Source organism: Carlito syrichta, unplaced genomic scaffold (genome assembly GCF_000164805.1).
Source record: "Carlito syrichta isolate Samal-C Ts95f unplaced genomic scaffold, Tarsius_syrichta-2.0.1 Scaffold306526, whole genome shotgun sequence".
Classification (NCBI taxonomy): domain Eukaryota; kingdom Metazoa; phylum Chordata; class Mammalia; order Primates; family Tarsiidae; genus Carlito; species Carlito syrichta.
In genome coordinates, this window is record NW_007250622.1 from 59,643 (window position 1) to 70,712 (window position 11,070).

Consider the following 11,070-nt stretch of genomic DNA (forward strand, 5'->3'; position numbering starts at 1 on the left):
GGGGAGGGGAGAGGGGTCAGACAGAGAGAGAAGCTGTTTTCCCTCAGAGACTTGGAAATTGCATTTAAAAAAAAAAAATGTCAGAAAGAGATCATTCTGTGCAACAACAATCCAGGAGAGAAAAAAAGAAAAGAAAGTCACCAAGTTGAATTGTTTACCAGACTAAAAAGGAAAAGAATTTCTGTCAGATCTAGCCATAAAAGGACTAGCTGAGAAACACTGAAGCACAAAAATTAATACCATCTTAAACTAAGGGAAGAAAGTAAAGATGCCTCCTTTCACTTTTAATTTTAGTGCTTAACACTAAAATTTATTTTTAAAGCTCCAAGGTTAGTTAGCCAGGCATAGTCGAGGCTGCAGTGAGTGAGCTCTATCTTGCCACTGCTCTTCAGGCTGGGTGACAGAGTGAGACCCCAACTCACAAAACAAAACAAAATGAACTCCAAGGTTAACAAGATCATGAAAAGAATTAAAACAAAGAGATTAAATTCAAGGAGACTTGTTCCATATCTGAATTCTCCCCTGTAGCCACCTGGCTATGATATCTGTATCGGTCTTCTTCAAAACTGACTAAGCACATAAAGCTACCTGGGATCTTGTGAAAACACAGATCCTGATTCTACAGGTTGGGGATGAGGAAGAGATTTTGCATCTCTAGCAAGCTCCGTGTGTTGCCCATGCTATAGGCCAACAGATTACACTTTAAGCAACAGGAATTTAGACCACCCACTCATTGCCAAAAGTTTTCTTTTACAGAATATAGAAGTAAAAAAATAATTAACCTTTACCTATGTCTCTAAAATTTTTTTGTTGTTTATCGAGTGAATATTAATACCGCCCATAAAGCTGGGTACAGAAAAAACATGTCCCCAGCCTTCCCCCAACCTGTGGAGAAGGAGAAGATTATGGGAACCAGAAACTGTGGCATCTCTCCCCTCCAGTCTGGGCCAGGTGTGCCCCCATGCCAACTGCTTTGCTAATACCAGCAAGTCAGTATTGTGCTATCCCTTCAGTAGGTATGGCCTGCACAGAGAATCCTTTCCCCTATCCTCTAAGGCTTCACATTTACAGAGGGCAGGTTGGGGTTTCTGCTCTTTCACCCTCTCTGGTCACAGTTTCTCCCTCCTCCACCTAATTTGATCCAGTGACATATCCCAAGGAACAAACATTTCCAGTCTAAGATAGGGCAACTCCTACAAAGTCCCACTTTGGGGTAGCTCAGTTATGTCCCCTCAGTGGAAACAGAAAGGGTAGAGCCCCAGGGCAAAGAAGCAAGACCCTGCTCCAAGGGAGAGAGGACACATGAGGAACGGGGAATGTCAGCACCCCAAGATCTTTATGATAGGATAACTAACTGAGACATCATTGGCTCCTGCTTCCCAAGTATTTCCTCTTCCTCTTTTTGACCACACAGCTGGACCCTTGATAGAAAGACATTGCAGAAGTATGTTGTGGCCTCTGTCAGTTTTAGCTAAAATCTAAAGCTGAACACCAAAAGCTGCTCTCTGCCTTGTTAGCATCTGAAAGAGATTACACTAAAGCCTGTGAGATTTACTAGAAATTGTTCTAGATGTGATTGTGCTAGAAATGCCTGTGATTATAGAGATTATACTACAGATTTTGTGAAGACAGAAGGGGGTGGTGTGCCTCCTAAGGCAGCACGTGGGGGCGGGGAGATGTCCTAGAGAACAAGGAAGGTCAGATGTGGTGGGAGAGGACAGGGCAGCAGAATTGGGCAATGTTGTAAAATGGTTGCCTGAGGTTGTGATGAGACTTCAGAGTGATGGCTATGTTATGGGCCCAGAACGCCAGCCCCGGGGAGGTGCAGCTCTCAGCCTTGGCAAAAGCAGGTGGGGTCCCAAACCATCAGGGAGACCCCTTTGTGGGGAACCTGGGGGCTGCACAAGGGGCTTCTCAACACTAAACAGGGAAGAGACTTTGAGAAGGAGATGCTGAAGATATACCCTGAGCCCAATCTCAGGCTATCCCCCAACTCCCAGTGCATAAGTTTGCTAGGGCTGCTGTAACAATATACCACAGACTAGGGCTTAAGCAACAGAAACGTATTTTCTCATAGTTCTGGAGACTAGAAGTCTGAGATTAAGGTGTTGGTAGGATTCTTCTGAGGCCTCTTTCCTTGATTTGTGGATAGTTGTCTTGCCTCTGTGCCTGTGTTCTAATTGGCTCTTCTTATAAAGATGACAGGCATATTGGTTAGGAACCACCCTAATGACCTCATTTTAACTTAAAATTATAACTTAAAATGAGGTCATTAAAGACCCTATCTTCAAATATAGTCACATTTTGAACAACGAGGGGTTAGAACTTCAACATACAAATTTGCAGGGGACACAATTTAACCCCTAATGCCTGCCACCTCCACCTTACCCCAAAGAGTAGAATGGTACTCACTCCAACTTCGAGGACTCTGGTACTCATCAGGTCCTGAGGACTATTCCTATCTCATGCTGCAGTGTAGACTGGGATCTTTGTAGACGGAGTCCTGAGTATAAATATTTTTAACAACTAAGAGACCTCCCTGTCCAACTTTGGCCACAGTTCCTTGGGATCAGGCTGGTGAATGGGCAAGTAACTCAACCCTGTACAATGTGCCCATGAGCACTGAGGTGTGGGCAGCCCTGACCACTTTAAGTTCATGCCCCAAAAGTAACATCAGGGTACCCTTTCTCTGAGTGTCTGCCTCTTTATATCCCCCTTCTTGTGTTCGTCATCTTCCTACAGTTATTCAGGAAGCATAAGCACAACACCTTCCTGCCTGAGCAGCACTAGTTTGGCAATCAAGCAATGGTCTTTCTTTGAAGTCTAGGGTTTAGCCTTGCCTCCTAACCAGATTGTAAACTTCTTGATGTCAGAATCCAGGTCTTAAGTCTGTGTGTATCACAGTCCTGCACACAGCAGGACAGAGTAGTCAGGAAGAATGAAGGGTCTGTGGTCTAACCCTATATGTAGGTCAAGTAAGCCTGCCACTGGTTCATGGATACTGGTAGAAGTCACAAAACCCCTGAGTCATCACAAAGAACAATGTATTATGTACACCAGTAGCAGTGGCCAGAGCAGCAGCATTTTGCATGGGTTCCACGAGATCAGTTCCCACAGGAAATGCAAAGAGGCATTGCAGGCGACGCCAGCACACACAGTAGGTTGGGTTCCAGAAGATAAATTCTGAGCTTAGTGAACCTGATTCTTTTATAATAAGCATTCCTGTTCATTGCGCTAGAAGCCACCATTCTCCAAGGCTGCACTAGGAGGTACAAACATCTTTGAAAAAACAGCCTGGAACAAAGGTAGTCAGTGTCATTGCCACCGCTTGCAAGATGTGTAGAAACATGAAAGACCCGGAGGGAGACAGCAATCAACAGTTGCTGATGAGTTCAGCTTTCCCTGAAGCCTGCCTAAGAAGGGCTTCTAAAGGCTTTTCCCTGATAATGGGTCTCTGAGATTAGCCATCTCAACCTAGACTGGTGTCTGGCTCAACTATATTTACATTTGCCTGTTTAGCAGAGAATGAGAGGCTGCCATTATTCTATTGCTGGAGTAAAATAAATACTGAGGTTCTAAATTCCTCTGAGACTCTAATTTCTCCCTTTTGGGGGGTTTAGGCATAGGGACTGCAATGGTTCTGAGCCAGAGTTTTTCTGACTGGTGATTTTTGGGCTCTAGACTCTAGGAGATAAGAAACCAATTGGTTTTACACCTACTACTCATCCAAGGTTGACTTCTCTAGGGAAGGATTCTGGAGCACTCCACACCTCTCAACCACCAAAGAGAACTACCCACTCCCTCTTACTATTATCTCCTACATTAGAGTTCAGTAAACTTTTTTTGTTATTAGCCCAACAGTAAATGGTTTATGCTTTGTGGACCATTCAGTCTCTGTTAGGACTACTCAGTTCTGCCCTTGTAGCACAAAAATTGCCACAGTGAACAAATGGGTATGGTTCGGCTTCAATAAAACTTTATTTACAAAAACAGGTAGCAGACTGGATCTGCCCTTCAGGCTGTAATTTGCTGACTCCTGTCCACACTCTGAATGTACTTCTGTCTCACAGATTTATTTACAAATCTTTGTGTGAAGAATAGGCTGGTGAGAGGCTGTGGAGAGAGTAACACCATCCTCCTCACAGGTTCTTCACTCTAAAACTCTCGTGCATGGAGCCAGTTTCTCACAGCAGCAGCTCTGCACCCATTCAGCACAGCTTCCTGCCGAGGGTTAAGGTGGGGGCTGGAATCAGTCCCCTGTGGGACTGCTAAGTCATAAAACCCACCTCATGGAGATTTCATAAAGCCCCAGCCTGCTTTCCTGCCCTTCAAAAATGCTTACATCTGCATATTTATATTATGTATTCATGTATAAAGAAAATGAAAAAAGTAAAAATCAAATTGACCAGATCTTGTTCCACATACCACATAGTTCTGTAAAGTTTACAGGTCAAAGTTGTAGCTGCTTAGACAATCCTAATAAGTAGATTCTTTTTTTTAATTGAAGCCTCCCTCTGTTGTCTAGGCTGGAGTGCAGTGGTATGATGACTACAAGCCTTGACCTCCTGGACTCAGGCGATCCTTCTGCCTCAGCCTCTCAAGTAGCTGGGACTATGGACATGTGCCATCACTCCCGGCTAATTTTTAAATTTTTGTAGAGATGAGGTCTCGTTGTGTTGCTTAGACTGGTCTTGAACTCCTGGGCTCAAGCAATCCTCCTATATTGGCCTCATAACATTCTGTGATTACAGGCATGAGCCTCCATGCCTGGTCAGTAGGTAAAAAGATTCTAAGCACACTACAGTCACTTTCACTTTACATCAAATTGATAAAAATCATAAAAAGGAGTTTTGCCACTTGGGATGTAGAGCAGAATATAATTAAATTTAGTCTTACTAGGACCTTATTTCCATAGGATAAACCAACTCTCATTTAATGCCATACTAATCAACACAAAGAAAGATCTTTCACCGCACATGGGGTGTATAAGCAAAGGGAAACCAGCATCTTTCTGGGCAAAGCTTTTCCTGGATGCTTTAATCAGCATTGGGGAAAATGTGACAATGCTCAAGTTCATGGACTTGAGAACTCTGGGGTGGGAACAGTGTATATGAATGGTGGGGGGAGAAGGAAGGAGGAGGGGCTGGACAGTGCCACTGGGGAGGCAGGTGTGAGGAGAGGGGCTGTGAGGGCCCTGGGATGCCTTGGACAGGGACATGCAAGAGCCCAGGTGGAAGTCTTTGGTGGCTCACAGGACGATGGCAGCTGGGGTCTTCTCCTTAGAGGGGGAAGGGGGCACTGAATTTGCCCCTAACAGCTTTTTCTCTGATTCTTCCTCATCCTGTGGGGGGGAAAAAAATCAATCCTTGGGGGGAAAAAGGGATGCAGATAGAGTTAGTTTCATAGAACTTGATAACCAGGAAGAGGGAAGAAGAATGGGGGGGAAAGGCCACAGGAAATAGGGATCAAGCAAAAAAGATAAGGTGGCAGAGGAAGGGGTGTCAATAAATACCTGAGACAGAATGGAGAGAAAAGTGGGGAAATCAGAGTAGAGGAGAGTGGGGAGAGGCCCAGGGTAGCAGAAGTTGGCCCAGGACACAGTGACCAAGTCACATTCCCCAGACAGTAAAGAGAAGAGCCACGTATGGAAGGAAGCAGTGTGAGGCGCAGCCTGGCCTTGGATAAGGGAGCCCCTGGCCCCGATGCTCCTCCCAGCGCCCTCGCTCTCACCACCCAGACCCAAGCTGTCTAGAGGCACCTCCCTGACAACTCACCAGGGACTGGGAGTCCTGACTACACAAGCTTCGAAGACCCACTCCCAGGGAAGCCAAGGACACAATGACCTTCAAGACACAGACGGCCAGGAGCAGGACACGGAATGCTAGGAACAAGTTCTGGAGATAAAAGAAGAAAAAAAGATAGTCACAAATCAGCTGCTCCAATTCTGCCCTTCAACCCACGCACACACAGACTCTGTCCAGCTAGCTACTCCCCACCAAAGCAGACTGCGTTTTCCCACTGCAGTTTCCATCCCACTGGTTTGTCTGCAGTGTGACCCTGCCACTGCCCATCGAGAAGTGGAGTCTATCTCTCCAGTCTCTAGAATCCAGGAGAGCATGTAATTACTTGGGCCACAGTAAAAGTGACACTATATAGGGGTAGGGATAACCCCTTATGGGCCTGGCAGTTTCCACTCCCTGTCTCTTGAAATGCCCATAGTTGAGGTGTTCCCCCACTGGAACCTAGCTGCTGTGCTATGAGAAGCCCAGGCCATGGGAGAAGCCACTGTAGGCTCTCCAGCTGATAGCCCCAGCTGAGCTCCCGGCCATGTGAGAGCGTCATCCTGGACATCAAGCCCAGCTGAGTACTTGGATGACCTCACCCCAACTGACATCTGAGTGCAACTGCATGAGAAAACTCATGAGTGAAAACTGCCCATCTGAGTCCAGTCAACTCACAGAACTGCGAGAAATAAGAAATTACAGTTTTAAGCCACTACATTTTGGGCTGATTTTTAATTCAGCAAGAACACCTACACACCACAAAAGATGGAAGGATGGCCCACAATCTCCTCTCTGAAATGTCTTCTTTTTGCTCCTCATCCCCTTTGATTCAGAGAATCTTCATGTCATGAGGGTCTGAGAAATATCTTCAACTTAAATTAAAACCTCCTGAACCTGGCTGGGTATGGTGGCTCATGCCTGTAAACCCAGCACTTTGGGAGGCAGAGGCAAGAGGATTGAACAGGCCCACGGTTCGAGACCAGCCAACTTGACAAGACAGTAAATAAAAAAAATTAGCTGGGCGTGGTGGCACATGCCTGTGGTTCCAACTACTTGGAAGGCTGAAATGGAAGGATCACCTGAGCCCAGCAGGTTCAGGTGCAGTGGCCATGAGCGTACCATTGCACTCCAGCCTGGGTGACAGTAAGACTCTGACTCAAAAACAACAACAAAAACAAAAAACTCCTGAACCAAAGACCCAGGATGAAGTCCAAGTTCAAAGAGCCTACACATCTGTCCTCCAGTGTCCCCAACTCCTTGAGAGCAAAGGGTTATAATGGGGTCCCTGGAAGACTAGACTTCATTCTCACCTGCAGCATTTTCACGTAGAATCTGCACTCCTTCTCCCTCCAGTCATCACTTCTTCCGTGCATCCATCTGTAGTCAGTGGTGACAAACATAGGGTCTGGGCGATCACACACAGTGTCAGACAAGCCATCAGTGTGCCAGACTAAGCTGTTCACACAGAGGACGACAGCAGCCACAGCCGTAGCAATGCCAGCCAGGGTGAGCAGGCTGGATACACAGCCCTAAAAGAAAGAGAATCAGGACACAAACCCCCTCTATCAATGGAGAAGGCCATGAGGTCCCCACCTCGAACCCATCTCCTCTTTTCCAGTACCTGTCCAGGAAACCCTCCCCGCCCCTCTAAGAAAGACCCCAGGATATTGGCAACAAAAGTGTAGAAAGCAAAAAACAGAGCTGAAAAACTCAGGATTGAACAAGGTTGGGGAGAGAGGATGCCCAAGACTCACTGAAAGTTTGCCCGGGCACTTCTCATGGACGATGGCTCCGACTCCTGCTGCAATCACCTAGGAAAAGAAGATGCCAGAAAAAGGCCTTCAATTTACTCTCCTGAATTGGTCTTCCATCACCCTTCCACCAACAGATCCCAGAACAGACAATTCAAAGCAGAATCCAAGGCACAAAGACACCAAGCATATGAATAGAACTCCAGTTACAACTGTTCCAATCTTGCCTTAAAGAGAAAAAAATGGAAGTGGCAGGGTTTTACCCACCCCTTAAGGCAGCTTCTTCCTGGCAAAGGACATTTGGGCCCAGGGTCTTTGGTTGCATCCCCAAATCCCAGACCCGGATCCAAAGGAACATTCTCCTTGCCCATAACCTCTTGCCTCCCACCAAGCTCACAGCCTGTTTCATACTCACCACAGAACCTGCCCAGAAGGCACAGCCTGAGCCACGCAGCTGGATCCAGGGCCCAAAGTAGAGACATACTCCAAGAGCACAGCTCACAACCCCCAGTAATATCTGAGTCACCTGCAAGACAGGATGACAAACAAGACCCTTTCCATGAGCCCACACACCCCAAGTACCCTGGGAGTAGGTACCCAGCTCCTACCTAGGTGACTTTCATCTCCTTTTCCTCTGCCTTAACCCCTTTGCAGCTCTGACTCGGTTCTGTTCCCTTAACATCCATGAAGCAGCATTGGTCTGGGTCACTCCTCATCCCTCTCATTGGCTCGGCTGTTTATCCTTCCTTCCTTTTCCCCAACTTCAACACTTTCTCATCCCACTTTCCTCTCATTCTCCCTTGGAAGTTCCATCATCTCATCCAAACCCTCAGCCTGACCTCAGCTTCTGGCCCTAATCTTTCTCTTCAGAGTCAAACACATACTTTTGAGGGCTCTGTGGCCAGCACAAAGATGTGCTTCTAAGATCCCCTTCAAGAAAGAGGTGTCACTGCTAACAGTCAACAGTTGTCACCTCCTTCAGGATTACCCTCATTCTTCAAGCTGAGGATGCACTCTTTAGGGATGACCTCTCAGCCAATGACTAAGCAAGGTAGTAGTTCGAGGGCCATTTCCACCATGTGGAACTCCTGCTAAGGGTAGCCTTTGCCAGGGAGCTCCCCATTGGGCTGACAGTCTATATTGCAGCTTGAAGACTCCCCTTGGCCAATCCTGCTCCCTTTCTTTCATTCCACAGGTGTTATATCTCAATAAACCATTTACACACCTAATTCCAACTCACCCTCTGCTTCCTGGAGAACCTAAATACCACCACCTGCATGTCCTGCCAGAATCTCAGAGTTGTTGTCATATCCAATTCCATACCTCACACACCTCCAGTGTCTGCCCCTCCTGACTGTCAGGGATCCAATTGCCTGGTCACCCACACTTCAAACCCCTGCACGTTTTTGGATTCGTCTCTTCCCTTATACCCCAAGCCCATTCACTCCCAAGCCATGGAGACTCTTTCATAAAATCTGGACTCCCTTTTACCCCAAAATTTATGCTATGATTATGCAAGTGCAGACCCTTAATACTTCTCACCTGGCCACCTCCTGACTCCAAGGAATCTTAAAGCTCAGGTTCCTGCTCAGATCCATCTACAGCCTTCCCACTGTTGAAGCTTATTCAGGGAACAATTCTTACCTTGTTTTTCAAGGCTCTTGGCAATACGGCCCCTAATCAATCATGAATTCTGTTCATGAATTCCATTCTCTTTACTCTTTACTATTATAGAACTTTCTCTATACATTCTGGCCTCTTTGCCTTTGCTCCTACCATTCCTTAACCCAGAATGCCTTTTCCTCCATCTTCCACCTCTGTCTAAACTCGTTCCTTCTTCAGGGTCCTCCTGCCCCCAAAGATGTCAGGTGTACTTCTTGTTTCTCACCTCACCTGATCTACTTTTAATTCCAGTCATTTGTTGGCAGGGTGAAATGGCTCACACCTGTAATCCAGCCCTTTGGGAGGCTGAGGCTGGAAGATTGCTTGAGCCCAGGAGTTCAAGACTAACCTGGGCGACACAGCAAAATCTCACTCCTACAAAAAGTTAGCCGGGCATGGTGGTGTGCACCTGTAGTCCCAGCTACTCAGCAGACTGAGGTGGAAGGATTGCCTGAGCCCAGGAGGTCAAGGCTGTGGTAAGTTGTGATCATGCCACTGCACTCCAGCTCAGGTGACAAAGTGAGACTACAAATCAAAAAAAAAGGAGAAAAAAAATCTAGTCATTTGTGTAGCTGCCTGATTCCTCCTGATGGATGCTGACCACTTTTAGGCTATAGCCTAGGGATTCTTTCTGTAGTCCTGTCTGAAGTGCTGAGCCTATTGCTTTGTACTTGCAGGCCCCCAATCCAAGTGGCTTCAATGAAACTGAATTAACAGCCTCCAGAGAGTCTTCTTCCCGTTGCTCTGCCACTGAACAAGAGAGACCCATCTATACCAAAGAAGAGGATAATTATTCCTTTCCATCCAAATCTCTGTGGGGAAACTTCCAAAACTTCCTATACACAATGAGATATAAATAGTGAATTGTCCTGTCTCTCTCATGAGAATTCATCCCATTTTCCTTTTTTGCATCCTACTGAAGAAGGACAGTTTCCATTGTGAAAGTTGGTCGTACAAATTGGGTCATTCTTGTCACACCCAACTAAAACAGAGTCCAGAGGCCAGGGCCCAAAAGCACTCAGTACAAATATTGCTCCAAAAATGTAATTCTCTGCAAGCCTGGCTGCTGAAACTGCCTGCTGTAAACTGAAACCAGTTGTATCTAATGACTACTGAGATAACCCGCTGCAACTCTAAGACTATTTTTACACATGCTGTCACTCACCTATCAGTGCCAAAACCTTACTAGTGCCAATGAACTTTCTTAAAGAGCGGTATGCAGCATCTCTCCTTTTTATAAACCTGTAAACTTCTCTTCGTTCTAAAGACGTACCAAAAGACCAATGGGTCTGTGTGTATGCACCAAACTATAATTCCTTCCTCTCAAACAAAACATTTTCATTTCAGTTATTCAACCATTTATTTCAATTAACTTTGTAACCTCATTAACCGGCTCTGCCAGCCCACTCTTACCCCTAGAGCCAGCATCTCATAATTCATCCTGCCAGGCTCCCCACGGCGAGAAAGAAACTGCTTCAGGGAACCCCCAACTTTCAGCAGTGGTGCCAAAGCTGATTCCTGGTGAATGTGGATGTTGATGTGGGTGGGCAGGGTTGGTATAGAGGCCACAGTGACTCCATTCATGGTCACCATGTTTTGGGTCATCCTGCCTGCCAGGGAGAAAATGCAAAGAAGTGAAGTCTGGGAACTAGGTAAGATAAAAAGTATACACAGCTTAGGTAAGGGGAGAGAAAACAATCTCTCTGCCAAGAGCCAAAAGGTCTTCCTGATACAGATATTAATTTTATGGTGAACTTTAGTATATATATCTACACATATAATACTTTCTAATATTTAAAAAATAATTCAGCCGGGCTCGGTGGCTCAGCCTGTAATCCCGCGTCTTTGGGAGGCTGAGGTGAGTGGATTGCTGC

At 46.2% G+C, this 11,070-nt stretch overlaps 1 protein-coding gene across 1 annotated transcript in view; it reads right to left on the bottom strand.

Annotated features, from left to right (window-relative positions):
* Positions 1-4,903: 4,903 nt before the first annotated feature.
* The window catches only part of TMEM176B (transmembrane protein 176B), a 9,419-nt gene continuing 3,252 nt past the window's right edge, over positions 4,904-11,070 (bottom strand). Inside the window, exons 2-7 of the mRNA XM_008063069.1 lie at positions 10,610-10,806; positions 7,950-8,060; positions 7,538-7,594; positions 7,094-7,312; positions 5,775-5,894; positions 4,904-5,341 (exon numbers count right to left, since the gene is read on the bottom strand). Coding sequence (XP_008061260.1) covers positions 5,249-5,341; positions 5,775-5,894; positions 7,094-7,312; positions 7,538-7,594; positions 7,950-8,060; positions 10,610-10,801 — 792 coding nt within the window. The 5' untranslated portion in view covers positions 10,802-10,806 and the 3' untranslated portion in view covers positions 4,904-5,248. The remainder of the gene's footprint in view (positions 5,342-5,774; positions 5,895-7,093; positions 7,313-7,537; positions 7,595-7,949; positions 8,061-10,609; positions 10,807-11,070) is intronic.